This window comes from Coregonus lavaretus (genome assembly GCF_964263955.1).
Source record: "Coregonus lavaretus genome assembly, chromosome: 12".
Taxonomy (NCBI): Eukaryota; Metazoa; Chordata; class Actinopteri; order Salmoniformes; family Salmonidae; genus Coregonus; species Coregonus lavaretus.
The window spans coordinates 28997300-29019020 of NC_139999.1; the positions used below are offsets into that span (position 1 = coordinate 28997300).

Consider the following 21721-nt stretch of genomic DNA (forward strand, 5'->3'; position numbering starts at 1 on the left):
AAACTGACTTGTTGGTAAGGTGGCATCCTGACGGTGCCACGTTGAAAGTCACTGAGCTCTTCAGTAAGGCCATTCTACTGCCAGTGTTTGTCTATGGAGATTGCATGGCTGTGTGCTCGATTTTTATACACCTGTCAGCAAAGGGTGTGGCTGAAATAGCCGAATCCACTAATTTGAATGGGTGTCCACATACTTTTGTATATACAGTGTATCTGTGGTCAGGTCTATGGTACGGCAGGCAGTCCTAAAGGTATGCTGTGTTATGACAGGCTGTGGTCAGCTCAACTGCTGTGTCCTACAATAATAATAATTTGAATGTGTGTTACAGGTTTGACCTGCATGGTCTCATAAAGAGAAGCATGTTAAACCAACCCAGAGTTCTAGGTGGTCTATTAGGCCACAATCAGACACTACTCTCTAACCCTGTTGCATATTCAGCCTATTGCATATTTACTTGCTTCAAGATGTCCAATCAAGCTAAGGTAACTGAACTAAATGACTATCGCCCTGTGGCACACCTCTGTCATCATGAAGTGCTTTGAGAGGCTGGTCAAGGACCGTATCACCTCCACCTTGCCCAACACCCCAGACCCACTACAATTTGCAATTGCTGTTTCACTGCACATCGCCCTATCCCACTGGGACATTGAGGAATACTTATGTGAGAATGCTGTCCGTCAACTACAGCTCTGCTTTCAACCCCATAGTGCCCTGCAAGCTTGTCACTAAGCTCAGGGCCCTGGGTCTGAACCCCTCCCTGTGCAACTGGGTCCTTGACTTCCTCACGGGCCGACCCCAGGTGGGTGTATGGGTAGGAAACAACACCTTTGCCACGCTGACCCTCAACATGTGGGGCCCCCCAGGTGTTTATGTTCAGCCCCCTCCTGTACTCTCTGTTTGCATTTCCTGTACTCCCATGACTGCATGGCTACGCACAACTCCAACTCAATCATCAGGTTTGCTGACGACACAACAGTGGTAGGCCTGATTACCAACAACAACGAGATGGCTTACAGGGAGGAGGTGAGGGCCCTGGAGGAGTGGTGCCAGGAAAATAACCTCTCCCTTAACGTAAAAAAAACAAAGGAGCTGATTGTGGACAACCGAAGACAGAGGAGGGAGGACCTGAAATGGTCCCACCAAACCGACACCGTGGTGAAGAAGGCGCAACAGCGCCTCTACAACCTCAGGCAGCTGAATAAATTAATCATGGCCCCTAAGACCCTGATAAACTGCTATAGATGCACCATTGAGAGCATTCTGTCTGGCTGCATCACCGCCTGGTACGGCACCTGCGCTGCCATAAACTGAATGGCTCTCCAGAGTGTGGTGCGGTCACCGGGAGCACGCTGCTTTCCCTCCAGGACACTTACAGCACTCGTGTCAAAGGAAGGCCAACAGATCATTTAAGGACCTCAGCCACCCAAGTCACGGTCTGTTCACTCTGCTACCATCTAGCAGAAAGAGACCGTACAGGTGCATCAAAGCTGGGACTCGAAAGACTGAAAAACAGCTTCTATCTCCAGGCCATCAGACTGTTGAATAGCCATCTCTAAGTGAGAGATTCTACTGCGAAGTATCTACTGCTGTACATATCATTCTTAGTATATATTTTTAGTGTATATACGCATAGATTGCATTTGGATTACTGATAGTGTTATTTGGGTTGTTAACTTGATTTTTCCTGACATTCATGAGTTCTTGTTTTTTTAAAATTGGATTATCATTTGATGATCTGTTTGCATTTTTACTTCATTGTTAGGAGCTAGTAACACAATACTTTTGCTGCACCCGCTATAACATCCGCTAAACTGTGTAAGCGTTTATTTAACATTGAAATCACACTTTACAATTCCCAAACCCACATGCACACAAGTTCCGCATGGATGCAGTTTGATGTAAACATGGACGGTGTACATTTAACTAGATTTGTGTTGAGAGCACTGATAAGCTGAGGTGAGGCGAGCCCAAGCATTGTCTGAGCTGTGACACTACGGCATTGTTTAACTCTAAGATTAGATGTGCCGGACCCCAACCCCAGAAAACACACAAACCTTAATGCATACCAGGCTGTCAGCAGGTCTGTGACTCAAATTCTGGGCATGCCTTTGTGTTGGACACACAGGCAGAGCGGTGACACACTCGCGCGCACACATGGGTGGCAGTCTAAAGCCACCTGTATCAGCTCTATAAGCCAGCCACTTTTGAACGCAGATGGGAATGCTGTTCGGAAGACCAGGAATACATTCCTGTGCTCCACAGCAGGATGCTGACTGCCACCAACACCCCCCACAGGGAAACATCATCACTCCTTAAACATTAGGAACAGTCAAATGAACAGAGTGTTTGAGATGAAGACGAAAGGCTTGAGGTGTGTGGAGGAAAGGGATTTGAGTGGATTCTGAAGGTTGTTGCCACAGGCAGTCCTCTATAGCCTAGAGGTGAAGAGTGTTTGGCCAGTAACCGAAGGATCGCTGGTTTGAATCCCCGAGCTGGCAAGGTGGAAAAATCTGCTGTTCTGCCCCCAGTTAACTCCCAACAACAACTGCCCCGATTCAGAGGGGTTGGGTTAAATGCTGAAGACACACTGAATGCATTCAGTTGTGCAACTGACAAGGTATTCACTTTCCCTCTATGCTCTACGATTAGAGTACCCCCCCCCCCAGCACATTAAAAAAGTTAAAGGTTATGGTGAATGTATTGGTTCTCAACTCACTCACTCATACACACAGGTTTAGAGCCTTGGCCTTTGGCAGGCAGGTGGCTTTGTGTAGAGACAGAATATGAAAGGGGGAACGGGGGGAGGTACTCTAATCGCTCGGCAGAATGGTGGCGCTCCGCATTTTCCCCCGTTCCCCGAGTCCGTCGGCACATTCCGCAGGCATTGTTATCTGCGCTGTTTCCTGCGGCCCGCGGCTTTTGTCCGTCTCGCTCATTGTCCCGGCTTCCTTTGTTCTCCCCGTCTAACAATGGCTTTTTTCTCTCCCTTTATATATATATGTGCACTTTTCGCCCTGTGTGTTCTGTTTGTTTTGTTCTCCTGTCTGGCGTGCTTTTATTTCCTCCTGCAGCGGAGGTGGGAAAAAACACATCTAAAGTCGGAGAGTTCATTAAGGTTCAGCCTCTCTCTCTCTGCTCTCTCAACCTGTCCTTAATTCCATCTCTCTCCATCTCTCTGTATATTTCTGTTCGTGTGTGTGTGTGTGATGTGCAGAGTCTTCGCCTTGTCATGATGGTTAACTTTCCCTGAGACTAGAAGTTAGGTTTTCAAGCTAAAGGTACAGTTGAAGTGTGTGTGATATTCACAGTATGTCCTTTGTTCCCTACGCAAAGCAATGGTTTCTATACACACACACCCAAAGCTCAGAGACCCAGAGATACAGTCACACCTGGAAAGGTCTCATTTACTTTTCTTTGTCTTGATTACACAGAGTAGGTTTTTTCTTACAGACAAAGTTGGTCGTGGTGTGTGTGAAATAGTGGGTAATTTTAGGGTAATTCAATATTGTGTTCGGGTTGAATAAAGAGGAACAATACCTTAATGCAATAAATATATAATTATTGTGCAATTTATATAGGATACATTGAGGTTCTAAGTTCATTATTTAGGCTATCTGGTATTACTGCATAAGCCTAAAGTTAACATCAATCCACGGAGTCAAAAAGGACATTGTCTAAGTTTAATTCAATAAGAAAAATCTGCGAAAGGAGAGTTGAACATAAAGAGAAGGGAGGGCCAGAAAAGTAATGTTTGGGAAATATTTGGTGAAGTGGTAAAAGAGGATGATAGCAGTGCCGTCTATGTTATGTGTGATGATTGTGAGGCTTTATACAAATTCGACAGTCACAAGACGGGACTTAAAATAGGCCTATGGCATGTCAAGGGAACAAACTGTAGCCTACTGTTTAGATCGGTTAAATCGAAACTGAAATCTGGACATTGACTAACCAGAATAACCTACTGTTTTTTTTGTCAAACTCCAAAATCCACTGATAATATTAGTCCCGTGTGAATCGACATCCCTGTGTTTTGAGAGAAATGTCTGAGTTTGACAGGTGTCGCTCACGGTTTGGAAAAAAACTAATCCAGTCAGAATCGTCCTCTGGAATAACGGACATTCTGGGATAATAAATACATAACCAACGTTCTCTAGTAATACTAGTCCGGTGCAAATAGGGCTATAGGCTTAATAAAACTCCTGCAGAATTAAGCATTTCTTGCAGTAAAATGGTACACCAAATGTAGGCAATATTTGGACTTGGGAACAGGAGTGGAGAAATAATTTCTTTCTGCAATGCTCAGTTAGATACCATCTGTAGAGGTGCTGTCTTCATCATAAAAGCTGATAGTATTTCAACCACATCAAATATGCATCGAAGCCGAACTGAAATATTATCAGAAAAACGTTGGGTAGTTTTCACAGCTTTTCTTTTTCCTTACAACCGGTCAAACTGATGTAATTTGGACATTTTGCACTGAAAATCTTTCATCCACAGTCCCTAAACGTCTTTGCTCGACAAAAGATGACAGAGAGAACTTTACCAATGTCAACCTGATTGAAGCCATCATTCTATCGATCTATTACATTAGTCTGTTGAGCAAGAGTTATTTATAGTCTTCTAGGGCAACATAATGACAAAAGAGAAGCTACATGTATCTAATTATAGACAAGTTGACTAACAAATAGCCAGTGGCAGTTTTAGCATGTAAATCTTGGTGGGGCAAACAAAACAGAAAAATGTGGGATGCGTGCCAGCAAAGCCACTACACAACACAACACTAAACAATACATTAATTGCACTATAACGTGACAAATGGTACCCACAAACTGTTAGGGCCTACATAAAGCTGTGCCAACAGCAGTCCCAACACCTTACCACTGCTACACCTGGCTATCAGCGGAGCCTTGTCTGGCAGCGAAACAGTTCATTCAGCCTCATTTACTGCCTTTAAAAAAAAACATAGCTGATATGGCTGACTTGCTTAAACAAATGTGGTTTTACTGACAATTGAGATGTACAAACTATGACATAAGGGGACGACAAGCAGTGTTCTCCCTGTACCCCAAGTCAGAACCGTAGGATAAGTAAAGGGGGCATATAAGCAGACAATGAAAGCTCTTACAATATTTGATGATTACATCTCTTAAACAGGTTATAGGCTACATGTGTACCACCAAGTCAGAACAGTAGGCGAAATTAAGAGGGGAAAATAGACCAAATTATTAGGGTGAGGCACATGGGCTACTAACAACTTACTACACAACATACACTTAGTATTACTTTCTTAGCTACAGTATACATATCTCCCTGGCATATTACATCACTTAAGCAGCAGCATACAATACATTTTTGGACTCAACTTGTTGTGCTGTGCTCACTTGAACAGGAAGGTGGTGCGGCTGTCCTTCGTGGGCAAATTTGGTCATAGTCTGGCATTCTCTGGATTTATGGTGCTTTCAAGTCAACTGGGAACTCTGAAAAAAACAAGGTCGAATCATGATGACGTCAGTTATCTTCAGGTCGTAGCTCTAGAAATAGGCCAGAGTTCCGGATTTACAATTCCGAGTTGGATGACGTTCAAAACGTATTTCCCCAGTCGGAGCTAGTTTGTTCCCGAGTTCCCAGTTTTCTTGAACTCACTGAAGTCAGATTTCGCAGTTCCGAGTTAAGTTGTTTTGAGCGCTGCACAAATCATGCTTCATTGACAGCATGGCCAATGTTGAATGTTTATCATTTTAAACTTGGAAAATAGACTCTTAATCTCAGACTTGTGACCACACAGCCACTCCACTGAATAGCAGGCTAGTGAATGCTTTGCAATGCTTGCAGTTAGCCACTGATTCCTGCCAAACCACTCATTGTTGAATTTGCGCTTTTCCAACTTGTTGTGTAATGTTTATGTCCAATTGTGGATGAGCACAGATATGTTTGATCTATTATTTATCTTCATATGACAAGGATTAAAAAGGATTTGCCAGTAGATTGTCGACTTGATTCATGATGATGACTGCTAGCTAAGATTTTGAAAGTATGATGTTGACATGATCAGTTCAATCAAAGCTACTGTAGATATAACGTGATATGATGTCATTTTATCTATGGCCAATGACCTTGAGCCTTCTTGGATGGGCACTTCTAATGTAACTCTATGGCAGCACCCAAGGGGCTTGAATTTTGTAGCTCTACCCTTAGACTTGGCAGTGATGTAGTGTCCCCATGAGTGACAGAACACTGAGCCAATCACGGTGCAACTAGAGAATATTACCAACACCTATGCTCCGTATTTTCCACTGGCTGCCCCACCACCACCACCACAGAAAGCACTGAGCTAGGCTGAAACACCTGCGTTTTGGAGCTGCCTTACTCAAGAAAGCAAAAAAGAGACCATGTTTGTATACAGCTTTATTAACTCAATGATTATTTAATTTTTTTACATTGTTTGCAAACTGATATGTGACACGTAGTAATGCCAAAATAACATGTGGGGCTCAAAATGACGGGTCGCCACTGCAAATAGCCTACCAAAATGTTGGAAACTATAAGCAGAAACATATGTATATCAGGCAACAACAACAAAAAATCCTGCACCCCCTGTCAAAAAATAATTCTGCAGTCTTTGACTGTAGCCTATAGCGCATTTTCTATATTTGCTGGTTAGGGTCGGGTGCAGGCCTCTGATTTTCACTTTATCACATATAGTCGGGCAGTTGCGGATGGGTTATTAGCAATTGAGGTCAGGTGCGGTGAACAAACTGCTGAGCCGCACACCACTAGTGTGTGTGGTCAGCTCCAGACGTGCTGTAAAATTCAAAGTTGGGCGGTCATAGAGACACTCAGTTAGTGGGAGTGCGTGCTGTTGTGCGATCACTCTGGTAAGGCGAGAGGCATGAGGGCAGAACAGCATTTGCGTTGCTTTCCCCCTACATGTTCCCATGGACTATCTATTCACCTGTATGGTTATTCTCTCTCCCCCCCGCCCCCTCTATTTCGCTCTCTCTTTTCCCTTTTCCTTCCAGAATGGTGGAGCAAAGTCCCCCAGCGCTGCATCTCCATGCCAACGGTGATGTCAGCATGGTGGGCGTCGGCGTGAAGTTGGAGGAGGAGGAGTCTGGAGGAGAAGGGGGAGGAGCCCATGCCAAGGCAGAGTTGCTCTCCTCCCCTGCCTGTGATTGGTCAGGACATCAGCCAGGGGAACGACTGGAGTCTAGACAGCTGACTCCTCCCCTCTCCCGCTCACCCTCCGTAATAAACTTCTCCCATTTTTTTGTTTAAACAATATTTTAAAGCTTATCCAGGTCTGCTTCCCAATCCCACTAGTCCTTGCCTATAGGCACTTGTGTAGATCTGGTTGTACTATGTTTATCACAGGCAAACTAGCTACAGTTTGTTAGCTATATGATTGTGATCTAACAATGTTTTCCTCCTGAGTGGCGCAGTGGTCTAAGGCACTGCATCGCAGTGCTAACTGTGCCACTAGAGATCCTGGTTCGAATCCAGGCTCTGTCGCAGCCGGCCGCGACCGGGAGACTCATGGGCGGCGCACAATTGGCCCAGCGTCGTACAGGGTAGGGGAGGGAATGGCCGGCAGGGATGTAGCTCAGTTGATAGAGCATGGCGTTTGCAACGCCAGGGTTGTGGGTTCAATTCCCACGGGGGGCCAGTATAAAAAAAGATGTATTCATTAACTGTAAGTCGCTCTGGATAAGAGCGTCTGCTAAATGACTAAAATGTAATGTAAAATGTCTTGGTAGGAGGGCTCTCCTGGTAAGGAACAGCTTCTCAGACAGAGTCCTGTGGGGATGAAGGGGGGCAGCAGGGGGTACAACCACCGACCAGAGGGACACATGCACCCCACTGTCAGCGAAGGTATGGTACACCTACACCTTTTTTTTTTACAATGAATCCCATTTAGAATCTGAGGAGGCTAGAGGAGTTTGCCTTAGCTCTCAGTGTGCTCAAGTTTGTGCTCCTATTCGTTGGCTACAGAATTGCAATGAATTTCCCTTGGCTGTTTTTCTTTTTTAAGAGAAGTCACACAAAGTACCTTCCTATTGAAATCCTTACAAAGTAGCAGACCTTGAAATATGAACTACTGCGTTGATTCACACACAATCTAATTCCATTTGTTCATACAATATGGCGGCTGGACAACAAGTAACACATCTTTGTCCTGTGTCCTGTTGGCAGTCATGCCCACCATAGAGAAGCTTCTGAGTGTGGACTGGAGGGATAAACTTCTGGACAAAAGCCCCCTGGGAGGCAACCACCTGAAAGGTGAGCTCTCACCCCTTTACCCCTAACCCCTGACCTTTACCTCTCACCCCTGACTCACCCATCAGCGCTTTGTCTTAACTGTCTCTCCACCTGTCTGTCAGTCTCTGCTTGCCTGCCTGTCTGCCTCCTATATCTAATTGCCTCTCTATGTATAATCCTGTTTGTACTCATCTCTCTCGTTCTCTCTCTTTCTTGTTCTCCCTCCTTCCCAGGCACTCCAGAGTCTCTGGCAGAGAAGGAGCTGCAGTTGTTGTTGATGATCAACCAGCTGGGTGGTCTGAGGGAGCAGCTGCTGGGAGCCCACTCTGAGCAGAGGAACATGGCCGCCTTGCTGCTGGAGAAACAACAGCAGCAGATGGAGCTGGCCAGACAGCAGCAGGAACAGGTGATCCTGACCTCTGACCCCTAACACAACTCACACTCACTCTGACCCCAAACCCTAACATTGACCATAACCTGAGTGTACCTGGACTAAGCTTTATGTTGTTAATGTGTGTGTGGTTTATTCCAGATTGCCAAACAGCAGCAGCAGTTGATCCAGCAGCAGCACAAAATCAACCTGCTTCAGCAGCAGATCCAGGTGAGACGAGACCTCTATAAATGACATGCTATTTTCATAACAGAATTTAGAAGTAACTTTGGGGTAACTCTGAGTGTGACTGACCTTGTGCCCTCTGTCTGACCTGGTCTCAGCAGGTGAACATGCCCTACGTGATGATCCCAGCCTTCCATCCCAACACCCAGCAACTCCCTGTCACTTCCGACACCCAGATGACCATGCCTCTGCAGCCAATCCCCTGCAAGCCAGGTGAGTCACACTGCTCACCAACCTCTCTTAGCCAATCCCCTTCGAGCCAGGTGAGTTACCATGTTGTCACCATGCCGACAGCTCAGTGCTTTCAGCAATATCTCCTGTATGTTTTTCTGTAAGCTTTATCATATAAATAATACCTTTTATAGTACTGTAAATGGACCTGTATACTTCAACTCAAGGTCTAGTGCGGTATAAATACAGATCACTGCAGCAGAAATGGAGAGATGAATAATATAGACCTCTGTCTGGGTAGAGCATTGCTCCACTCATAGAAATATGGAGAAAAGGCTTCTATAAGACTTCCTTGAACTCAGAGCGTTTCTAGGAGCCTTGCAGCCTCTCGGTATGAACAGTAAGAAACACACGTCTGCCCCTGAATGTAGCCTCACCTCACTGAGCGCATAACACTGCACTGACAAGAATACCTCAGCAGCCTTACAATGCCTGCTGGCTTTCCAAAGGCCTGGGAGGATGCAGTGAATAGGGGTGCAGATGGTCGTTGTGAACCTCATTGATCTGTGAGGCAGTGTTTTTCTCTGTCTTGGAGGTCAGGTGGTGTGAAGCTAGGGTAGACTGAAGCAGATATGTATTTTTACCTGGAATTCCACAGACCAAGGCCCCACTGCAATGCTTCCCAAAAATGAGGGTTGGTTGGGGCCCATTGGTGGGCTGTGACATGGTTTAGATTACTCAGTAGTTCATTATAAACACTCAATCCTCTCATACACTATGAAAACAAATAAGTAACATGCTGACATCAAGTGATCGCTGCAGACTTTTAATGTATAATAAATGTCAATCTGAAACAACAAAACAATGGTCAATTTAGCTCCTCGGTTTTGTTTGTCTTGTTGCTATGTACTGTGTAAGTTGCAAGAAAAAGAGCAGTAGTCCCTTTCAAATTGTATTGTGGTCAGTAACCTTCTCAGTCAAACCCCCTTTTCCCTGCTCATACCCTTCAATCTGTGGTGCAGTCAGCATGATGATAGTACAGATAATGTCTAAACGTTGTTTGGATGTTATTGATTCTGTTCCCTTCAGACAGGGATTGTGAAGCTTTCATCTCCACCCTTTTTATTTTGCAGTGGACTATCCCATGCAGCTGCTGCAGAACTCTCGCTCCACCCCTGTGAAAAGGCCCAGTGGTACCTTCCGTCAGGTAGTGCTTTTCATCCATTACTAAACTATATGGTAGAGTAAGACCTTTGGCCAGATTCTCTCTTTGCACCTGTTATTTTCCAGATGGAATAAAATAAGTTGAATTGGAAAGTAACCAAATGGTGTAAATGCTAAGTGTCAATAAAGACAGGTTTTCTGTGCTTTATACCTCTCTGAAAATAACAGCTGCAAACATTGCACAGGTTACAATCCTAATACAGCACTATAGTACATAGTACATGGATATTTGTATTTGGATAGCATGTCATGTTGGTGGTTGAGGCCTGAGGTATGTACTGTATGTACCTAGGAAGCCAGCTCTCTTAACACTACAGATACAGGCTGGGAGATCTTTGAAAATGCTGTCAAAACAATGCACTCCAAATTAACAATGCATGTTTCTGGTATCTGGGACAGTGAACAACTTAACAAATACACCACACCCCATTCACAGTTGTGTGTGTGTGTGTGTGTGTATGTGTGTGTGTGTGCCTTTGCCTGCACAATGCAGTCATGCTCTGTCTGCACAAGTGGAAAAGGGCATCACGTAAATCACTAGACAATCACTAAACAAAAGAAAGAACAGACAGACTAAAGAAACACTACAGCGGTGTGAAAGGAAAGATCTGCCGTGACACACCAAATATGTCATTCATAACCCTAACATACACACCCACCCCATACCTGGGTGTGTTTGTTATATTGACTTTGATGAGAATTTTAAGTTGTGTGTGTGTTTTTATATTGACTTAAGTAAGCAGTGTATTCTGAATGTGTTTTTTTGTGTTGGGCTGACACACTGCTAATTGTCTACTCTTCTGTCTTTCATCCCCTTAGGAAGCCAGCCAGCCTCTGAACCTGACCTCCAAGCCCAAGGGGATGGACATGGGGAAGAGCCCCAGCCCGCAGGCCTTTGAGCTGGGCTCGCTGACTCTGCAGGGGGGGTACAGACCCAGGGACAACCATAGAGACAGCCCTTCACGACCTGCACTTAACCTGGGTCAGTCTACACGCACACACACGTACGTACACATACACACACACACACACACACACACACACACACACCGGCCAGCTAGTCTATTAGGTACATTAATATGCTACACAAATGGTTCGCTCCTACAGACAGGAAGTCACAAGGCCGTGGCTTGTTATATAAAGCAGGCATCGAGGCCTTCAGTTACTGTTCGATTGAACATTACAATGGGCAAAACGAGTGACCTAAGCGACTGAGTGTGGTATGATCATCGATGACAGGCGCGCCGGTTCCAGTATCTCAGCAATGGCCGACCTCTGGGCTTTTCACGCACAACAATGTCTAGGGTTTACTGAGAATGGTGTGATGAACAAAAAACATCCAGTCATGGGCAGTCCTGTGGGCGAAAACAGCTCGTTAATGAGGGAGGTCGAAAGAGAATAGCAAGAATTGTGCAAGCTAACAGGTGGGCCACAAACAGACAAATAACGGCGCAGTACAACAGTAGTGTGCAGAACGGCATCTCGGAATGCACAACTCGTCGATCCTTGTCACGGATGGGCTATTGCAGGAGACGACCACACCAGGTTCCTCTCCAATCAGCTAAAAACAAGAAGAAGTGGCTCCAGTGGGAACGTGATCACCAAAACTGGACAATTGAGGAGTGGAAAAACATTGCCTGGTCCAACGAATCCCGGTTCCTGTTGCGTCATGCTGATGATCCTGAGTCAGGATTTGGCGTAAGCAGCATGAGTCTATGGTCCCATCCTGCCTGGCACACGTTAGGTCCCTTGACACCAATTGAGCAATGTTTGAACGCCACACCCTGTAGAATCCATTCCCCGGAGAATTCAGGTTATTCTGGAGGCAAAGGGGGGGGATCCGACCCAGTACTAGATGGTGTACCTAATAAACTGAATGTTTACACACACACACACACACACACACACACACACACACACATACCTACCTCCACTCATGCCATTCCTCAAATTCAGGCATGTCAACACCCTGACTGTGTGTGTGGTGTGTGAGAGAACCTGTTCCTCCTTTGACTTCAGGGCTTGTGCGCTACCATCCCCATCCCCTCTGATGCAATAGGTGTACTCTGATACCTTGACTCACTTTTATATTGACATTTGCAACACTTTGTCGGTGCACTGTCCATTTGAGCTTCTAATGACCAATTTGTACCTGTTTTTTCCCCCCCCTAATTTTCTCTCTTTCTCTCTCCTCCTCTCTCTCTACAGGTTTCCTGGGAGAGGGGGATGTGGTGACCCAGGCCATCCACGATGCACAGCAGCTGCTGTGGAGTCATGGGCCGGGCGGAAGAGTGAGGGAGCGAGAGAAAGACAGCACTGCCAGGATGGTAAGCCATTGTCTAAAGTCACTCTCTCCTGTCACACACACACACAGGCTGGCAGGCTTAGGGTCGGGGGTGGGTTCAGGGCCAGGTTTAGGGTTACAGGGATGCGTGGTCTCACAGTGGCTGTTATAGACTGGAGAATGTCTCAGCTACACACACACTGAGAAAGTATCAGCCATGTCCTCAAGCAGGAACAACAGCTGCTGTAAACTTACAAAAGTGTTCTTATAAACACCATGGGGATGACTCACCTTTCTCCTTTGTCCACTGTAACACACCTCTCCCCTCCTCTCCCCCTCCTCTCTGCCGTCTCTCTCTCCCTCCTCCTCTTCTCTCCAGAGCCATAGATAGTGTTCGGCCAAGTGTGTTTGAAATGTAGACTTTTCATGGACTCCACAATGGCACCAAAAGCTCCAAGACGAGTCCATTCTTCAGCAGTGACAATGTCATTGTTGTGGAGCATTTGGTGCCATCATAGAGGATAGTCCTTATGTCTTTCACCCCTCCACCATCCTCTCTTCCTCTCCTCCCCTCCGCAGGTCTATAAACAACACAGTTCTCTCCTCCTCATCCCTCTATTATTTCCTGCTTTAAAACACTGGCTGATATGAGAAACATCACCCTGCTCAGCCAGAAATAGTGCTGTTCAACTCACTCACGCACGCACACACACAGAGATAATGTTAAATGCTCTCTTCAGACCTGTTTTTATTGCCGCAACATTCAAATATGTGTACCCATGTGTGTTAAGGTGTAGGCCTGTGTCTGTCAGGTGTGTGTGTGTAACTCTCTGTCTCTGTGTAGGAGTATAAGGTGGCTGGACACAGCAACAGGCTGCCACACCCAGACCCGGGAGAGAACAGACAGACCCGCCAAACCAACGAGGACCACCACAGCAGTGACTCTGAGGGTAGGCCCTCCATAACTGCCTGATCAAAAAGAACATGTGGTTTAGATGGTAGAGGGCAAGCATGGCAGTAGTCTAGAGCTTTACTCTCCTCCTCTTTATCTACACTGATCTGAACACACAACACACAGAGCAGGGGAAAGCAACATGGAGAATTCTTGTATTTGTTTTCACCTTGTTCTTTTAAAAGTGAAGGAAAGTAGATTTGTTGTTGGCCACTGACTAACTGTCCCCCCCACCCTCTTCCCCTCCTGCAGGCCCCCTGTCTGCTCCTGGTGTAGGGTTGTTTACAGAGGTTCGCAGCCCCCCCTCCTCCGTCCACATCAAGAGGCCCATGAACGCCTTCATGGTCTGGGCCAAAGATGAGAGGCGACGTATACTACAGGCCTTCCCTGACATGCACAACTCCTCCATCAGCAAGATACTGGGTGAGCACACACACACGGGGACATAAAGCATGCACTAATGGCTCCTCTGGGATTAATAGAGTCGTATGAAATTGAATTGACATGCAAAACACACACATGCTGTCAGTCAATGTGCACTATAATTGTTTGTGTGTACTCTTTGTGTGTGTGTGTCTCTATTCCGGGTGTGTCACCTGCTGTAGTCCTGGCACAGAGGGGCATGCGAAGGCACGATCTGCCACCTGCTTCCCCCGGCGACAGGAACCCCCCCACACACACCCCTTTCCTCTGACCAAACACTTACATTCCATTCCATTGTGGAGCACTGGAGACACTCATGCTATCGCTCCCTCCTCCCCTCCCTCCCCATCGAACGTAGTTTAGCTAAGCCCTTTCTCTGGAAATCTGTGTCCAACTAGTTTCAGGGTTTAATGTCACGTGCACAAGTACAGTGAAATGCCTTTCTTTCTAGCTCTAAACCTAACAAAACTGTAATAAATATCAATGTAGTACTAAAAATAACATAAGGTAGAACAAAAACATACGAGAAATATAAAATAGAAATAAGAAGAATAGGAGAAAGTAAGAAGCTACAGTATATACAGGGTCAGTTCCAATACCATATTTACAATGTGCAGGGATACTGGAGTGGTAGGGTTAGATATGTATAGGGGTAAGGTGACTAGGCATCAGGATATATGATAAACAGAGTAACAGCAGCGTATATATGATGAGTGTGTGTGTGTGCGTGTCGAGTCGGTATAAATGTGTGTGTGTGTGAGTGTGTAGAGTTATGTGAGTGTGCATAGAGACAGTGCAACAACAACAAAAAACATACAAGGGTCATCTCACTGTGTAGCCATTTAGTTAGCTATTTAGACATTTACATTTTCGTCATTTAGCAGACGCTCTTATCCAGAGCGACTTACAAATTGGCAGTCTTATTTATGGCTTGGGGATAGAAGCTGTTCAGGAGCCTGTTGGTATCAGACTTGATGCACCGGTACCGCTTGCTGTACGGAAGCAGAGAGAACGGTCTGTGGCTTGGGTGGTTGGAGTCTTTAATGATTTTCTGGGCCTTCCTTTCACACCGCCTGATATAAAAATCCTGGATAGCAGGGATCTCGGCCCCAGTGATGTACTGGGCTGTCCGCACCAACCTCTGTAGTGCCATGTGATCGAGGGCGGTGCTGTTGCCATACCAAGCAGTGATGCAGCCAGTCAAGATGCTCTCAATGGTACAGCTGTAGAACCTTTTGAGGATTTGAGAGCTCATGCCAAACCTTTTCAACCTCCTGAGGGGGAAGAAGTGCTGTTGCGCCGCCTTCACGACTGTGTGCACGTGTGTCCTTTTTCACGACTCTGTCTGTGTCCTTCCTTCCCTCCAGGAACTAGATGGAAGTCTATGTCTAACCAGGAGAAGCAGCCCTACTATGAGGAGCAGGCCAGGCTGAGCCGACAGCACCTGGAGCGTTACCCCGACTATAAATACAAGCCCCGCCCCAAACGCACCTGCATCGTGGAGGGGCGGAGACTCCGGGTGGGCGAGTACAAAGCCATGATGAAGAGCCGGAGACAGGAGCAGAGAGGGGCATACACACACAGGTAACACACACACACACACTGGAGATTATGTTCTGTTAGAGATTGGCCCTGACAGTGAATAGAACCTGAGTTGCTATTATACAGAGAGCTCTTAGTGAAAATAAACAATGAACTCTGTTCCCGTCCCACATGCATTTTCTGTAAGAACACAAACAAACCCACTGTGGTTAAATAGAAATGCAGGGCTACAGCTGGTTATGTCGTTTCTCATAGTGAATAAAACTCTGCTCTATTGTTCTCTATGACTGTAAAACTGCTCTTGAGTAACAGCAGCTTTGAGTGGTTTGTTTACTTCAGTCCAGTCCTCTTCTCTGGGTATGGACTTGTCCTGAGACATGGTGCTAGACCTCTACATACAGCCATGCCTCAGGGCAAACACCTATCCAGTCCTTTCAGATTTAGACAAGGATTTGGGATTTGTTGGACATTCCAGCACCAAAGTCCTGTCTCTTCCTGTCTTCCAGCCAATCAGAGCCGCTGAAGCTGCACTACGCCCCAGGCGATGGCCAATACCCAGGCGGCGGTGGAACGGTCTCCATGCCGACGGTGCCATTCCACCCTGCGCTATTGGAGCACTACCTGCCACGAGGGTTGGAGGCTCCGCCTCCTCGCAGACCTGAGGGGCAGATCACACCCACTCCACTCCACAGAGAGAGGGAGAGAGAGAGACCACCACCGTACAGCGAGGGGGAGGAGAGCGACAGAGGAGAGAGGAGCGAGGGAGAGCTAGTTCTCCTCACTGACTGAGGGCGAGGGAGAGAGTGAGGGAGGGAGAGGGAGGGGGACAGAGTTTAATAGGGATAAAGGAGCAAGGGAAAGCTAGTGCTACTCACTGACTGACAGAGAGAGAAGAAAGGGAAAAAGAAGAGAGGAACGGAGAGAAAGAAATATGTGTGTAGAGAACTGAATGAAAAGGGGTATGTGTGGAGAAGGGGATCTTGGACCACATCAAGTGTGCTAGAGTTCAACGGTTAAATCTTAGCCATGTGATATGACCATGTCAGGAGAGCCCATGACATGTTAGGGTTAGTATGAGACCATTGTTTGTTACGATGTTAAAGGTGTTTGCCATTTACTCATAAATCTGGCAGCTGAATCTAAAAGATAATTGGTCATGAATCATATCATAGATTGGGCTATCCATGTTGCTAGTGATAAAAGGCACATTCAAAATGTGAAGCAGACATTCACAATGTGAAATTAGTTGAGATACACTGGATTAGACTTGAGGTCCATTACTGTCACCAACAGGCATTGACATAGATGTTTCCCTTAAAACCAAATATCTATTATGTCTAGACCATATCCTTAAAAACTGAAACATTAGCTACATTTATCAGTAATTAGGGATAGATCTGATTTTGATTCTGAAGGAGAGTGCTGCCCTCTGCTGTTTGGGATGGGCACAGCACCATGAAATATCCCACATTAAGATTGTTAGAAATTAATAAATATTTGTATTTGATATTTTTTACTATTTTTTTATTCTCAATATTTACAGATGACCTGGTCTGTGGTGATAGAGGCTGAATAATCCCCATTATTAGCCAATGCACTGGTCAAGCATAGGCAATGAGATGCACTCTGTAAGAATGCACTTTCACTGAACCCTCATCTCCTTTCCAAAACAGACTCAAAGGCTGCACCAAAGTAGTCTAAAATATAAACTTGTCTCCTTATATCCTCTCCTTCATATGCACTGACAACAAAACATAGGATAAGTAAAAGCAATATGGGGGATTCCTTCTGCGAGAGTTTCTTTCACATCAGTGCAAGTAGAGTAGGGGAGACGAGGAAGCCACTTTAGACTATTGGGATGCACCCAGTGTTTCACAGGTTTGCACTTGTGATAGAAGTGGTGTATCAGCAGTTACATCTACTGTAAATGAGGAGAAATGTGTAAGGAATCCCCCTCCAAGCCCTTATTCTAGATTCATCTCATCCTTCTCTATTCTCTAGTTGTGTACAAGCTGTATGTGATGTGTGTGCATATGTCTTTCAATCAATTTATTTTGAACGCGGGTTTACAATGTATTTGGCACAGAATGTTATACAAATGTTCTGTAAAATGTGTGTTTCTTTGTGTGCGTGTGGTTATTGAACTCAAAGGTTGGCCTGAACACTTTGTCTGTGTATCCTGACACCCTGGCCTCTTGTCTTGACCACAGCTGTTTCTCTGTCCGTGTACTGCAGTTTGCCTTCTCACAACAGGGCTCCATCTCAATAGTCCTAATGTTACTTAGTCTCCTTTCCTTCATCTGCACTGACCTGAAAGATCTGGACAGGTGAAATGAAAGTTTTCAACCCATGTTTTCAGATCAGTGCAGATGGAGAAGAAAAACAGAATATGAAGCCACTTTAGACTATTGGGATACAGTCTTAATCACAATGTACTGGACAGAAGGTCAGATTTGTGGTGTAATCATATTATTAACTGAGACAGGCCTGTGTTTAGTTGCTGTCACACTGTGGTAAAGCTTTTGGTGAGCCTTGCTTGGGGGAGTAGGAAGAAGTGGCCCCTGGACACTGATCTATGGTCAGTTTTAAATCGTTGCCTATAATGTTAAGGCTAGGATATGGATAGTGTAAAAAAAAATCCTAGGTCTGTTGCTAAGCACAACTTCAACCCAGAGCCAAGGGGATGGCACTGTTAAATGTTGGGACTGTATAGCGACAGATGTATCAGAGAAACATGTTTATCTAATTATGACAGAAACCCAGAGGAAGAGAACTGTCACCTGTTGTCACCCCTGCTGATGTAAATATAGACTTTATTTTGTTTATAAGAGCCTGTGTAATTTAAAGGTGTACCTTTTCTGTATGTTTTCTAAGTTGTGGTTTTGTTTGTTTTTTTGAAAATAATAAATTGGTTGTGTTACATTTGTCTATGTTTTCTGTGTGTACTCCTTTGCTTGTTCAGCTGCAATCACGTGCTCCTATATCCCCACAGGAGTGCAGTCCAGTAATTAGTTCTTACCATACTGACTCCGAGGTTACCAAGGTGAATTTCCACCCAAGTCCTTATCATGGTAACCACCCAGTCATTATGGGATGCCTCCTTCAGCCATTTAAGACCGCCGAAATTGTCGCAACCCCTATTACTAGCCTGTTCAATCTCTCTTTCGTAACGTCTGAGATCCCCAGAGATTGGAAAGCTGCCGCGGTCATCCCCCTCTTCAAAGGGGGTGACACTCTAGATCCAAACTGTTACAGACCCATATCCATCCTGCCCTGCCTTTCAAACGTTTTTGAAAGCCAGGTCAACAAACAGATCACCGAACATTTCGAATCCCACCGTACCTTCTCCGCTATGCAATCCGGTTTCTGAGCTGGTCATGGGTGCACTTCAGCCACGCTCAAGGTCCTAAACGATATTATAACCGCGATCGATAATAGACAGTACTGTGCAGCCGTTTTCATTGACCTGGCCAAGGCTTTCGACTCTGTCAACCACCGCATTCTTATTGGCAGACTAAATAGCCTTGGTTTCTCAAATGACTGCCTCGCCTGGTTCACCAACTACTTCTCAGATAGAGTTCAATGTGTCAAATCGGAGGGCCTGTTGTCTGGACCTATGGCAGTCTCTATGGGGGTGCCACAGGGTTCAATTCTTGGGCCAACTCTTTTCTCTGTGTATATCAATGACGTCGCTCTTGCTGCTGGTGACTCTCAGATCCACCTCTACGCAGACGACACCATTTTGTATACATCTGACCCTTCATTGGACACTGTGTTAACAAACCTCCAAACGAGCTTCAATGCCATACAACACTCCTTCAGTAGCCTCCAACTGCTCTTAAACACTAGTAAAACTAAATGCATGCTCTTCAACCGAACGCTGCTTGCACCCGCCCACCCGACTAGAATCACTACTCTCGACGGGTCTGACCTAGAGTATGTGGACAACTACAAATACCTAGGTGTCTGGTTAGACTGTAAACTCTCCTTCCAGACTCACATTAAGAATCTCCAATCCAAAGTTAAATCTAGAATCGGTTTCCTATTTCGCAACAAAGCCTCCTTCACTCATGCTGCCAAACATGCCTTCGTAAAACTGACTATCCTACCGATCCTTGACTTCGGCGATGTCATTTACAAAATAGCCTCCAACACTCTACTCAGCAAATTAGATGTAGTCTATCACAGTGCCATCCGTTTTGTCTCCAAAGCCCCATATACTACCCACCACTGTGACCTGTACGCTCTTGTTGGCTGGTCCTCACTACATATTCGTCGCCAAACCCACTGGCTCCAGGCCATCTATAAATCACTGCTAGGCAAATCCCCGCCTTATCTTAGCTCATTGGTCACCATAGCAACACCCACCCGTAGTCTGCGCTCCAGCAGGTATATCTCACTGGTCATCCCCAAAGCCAACACCTCCTTTGGCCGCCATTCCTTCCAGTTCTCTGCTGCCAATGACTGGAACAAATTGCAAAAATCTCTGAAGCTGGAGACACTTATCTCCCTCACTAACTTTAAGCATCAGTTGTCAGAGCACCTTACCGATCACTGCACCTGTACACAGCCCATCTGAAATTAGCCCGCCCAACTACCTCATCCCTATATTGTTATTTATTTTGCTCATTTGTACCCCAGTATCTCTATTTGCACATCATCTCTTGCACATCTATCATTCCAGTGTTAATACTAATTGCAATTATTTTGCACTATAGCCTATTTATTGCCTTACCTCCATAACTTGCTACATCTGCACACACTGTATATATATGTATTTCTGTTGTATTTTTGACTTTGTTTTGTTTTACCCCATATGTAACTCTCTGTTGTTGTTTTTATCGAGTTGCTTTGCTTTATCTTGGCCAGGTCGCAGTTGTAAATGAGAACTTGTTCTCAACTGGTTTACCTGGTTAAATAAAGGTGAAATAAATGAAATAAACAAACAATCAGTTGCTTTTTATGTAGTCTATCATCAGCCGGGCCTATAGTGAAACTAGAAGGCAACTTACTGGTTATAAATCACTGACCAACTGTATAGAAGTCGACTCCTATAGAAACGCAATGGCAGTAGTCTTGAGGGCAGTGAAGGGTAACTTCATGTTGGTGTAGTGTATTAGGATGTGTGTGTTTAGAGGATATCTTCAGTAGTGGAGCCCCCTGGTGGTCTTCCTTCCCTCTCTCAGCTGCCAGAGGCAGACAGGTCACAGGAAACATATTACCCCATCAAGGTTGGTGTTCTGTCTCTCACACATGCATACACAACAAAAAGTTCAGACATTTTTTAATGGAAATATTTACTTACCAATGTTAAATTACTCCCTAGCACTCACACAGAAGTGTGGAGGATCACTATACAGTCAGATTTTCACAGTATTTCTTACAGTATTTACAACCTCTGTCTCCTCTCCGCTGGCCTTAATGCCACAGCATCCCCTTCGAGAATGGCTGACTCCCTACACCCGCCCCACCACACACCTTAATGTTAGGCCCTCTTTTATACCGTTTCTAATGAACACTTGTCTAAAATTCAAATCAGTCAAAAGCATGTACAAAAAAGTAAATATGGAGAAAGTAAAATCTAGTTATCTGTAGAGTGTTTTCCAGTTAAGTCAGTTTAGTACATTCACACACACAAAAAGTTACTTTCAAATGAACTGCAAGACTTATGAAGCTAACCATTTTGGTATGTATATAGAAAATAAAAACATGACAGATTCACTCAATAAATACCCCCTTTAACATGTCTCTAGTCTAAAAATACCACCATCAGGATGTAACCCTTCCATAGCCAGCACATATCCACAGGGCTATATTGGAATAACAAGAATAAAATCAAGTCCCACATTAGTGCACGCTTAACTTCCTACATGTGTATTACTGGCTTTTTAAAATGGGGGACTTTTTCTTTACTAACGTATTTAATTGAATGTCTTTGAAAGCAAGTGTGCAAAGTCTTCTGGGACACTTTCAATAACTAGTGGAAATCAAAAGCTCTTTCAAATGTTGTCCAGTGAAGGCATGTGCTGTAGTAGTGTATAAAAACTCTACTATACTGCTTTTTAGCTATTATTAGTAGACCTACAGGGCACTTCAATTCTTCAACCCACTCCCCTCCATCTGCTCTTGCTGGCTTGCCCTCTAAGATCTGAGAGGATTGGATAGGTGTTAGCATGATGGTAGAAACTCCCTCCAGCCTATCAAAAGGGTACTAGGAGCAATAAGCATAATCGTTTACACTTACCCAAAGCTT

The 21721-nt window shown here is 45.1% G+C and overlaps 1 protein-coding gene across 3 annotated transcripts in view; it reads left to right on the forward strand.

Moving 5' to 3' along the window:
* LOC311137908 (transcription factor SOX-13-like) overlaps positions 1 to 18390 on the forward strand; it is a 49499-nt gene extending 31109 nt beyond the window's left edge. For 2 of the 3 annotated variants that reach the window (XM_084172515.1, XM_084172517.1), the window contains 13 exons: positions 7020 to 7245; positions 7755 to 7869; positions 8191 to 8277; positions 8490 to 8662; positions 8789 to 8857; positions 8971 to 9085; positions 10177 to 10250; positions 11087 to 11249; positions 12476 to 12594; positions 13396 to 13501; positions 13756 to 13926; positions 15294 to 15510; positions 15975 to 18390. In XM_084172515.1, coding sequence (XP_084028641.1) covers positions 7020 to 7245; positions 7755 to 7869; positions 8191 to 8277; positions 8490 to 8662; positions 8789 to 8857; positions 8971 to 9085; positions 10177 to 10250; positions 11087 to 11249; positions 12476 to 12594; positions 13396 to 13501; positions 13756 to 13926; positions 15294 to 15510; positions 15975 to 16257 — 1918 coding nt within the window. In that variant the 3' untranslated portion in view covers positions 16258 to 18390. The remainder of the gene's footprint in view (positions 1 to 7019; positions 7246 to 7754; positions 7870 to 8190; positions 8278 to 8489; positions 8663 to 8788; positions 8858 to 8970; positions 9086 to 10176; positions 10251 to 11086; positions 11250 to 12475; positions 12595 to 13395; positions 13502 to 13755; positions 13927 to 15293; positions 15511 to 15974) is intronic. The other variant, XM_084172516.1, reaches the window with a different exon arrangement.
* The last annotated feature ends 3331 nt before the right edge of the window (positions 18391 to 21721 follow it).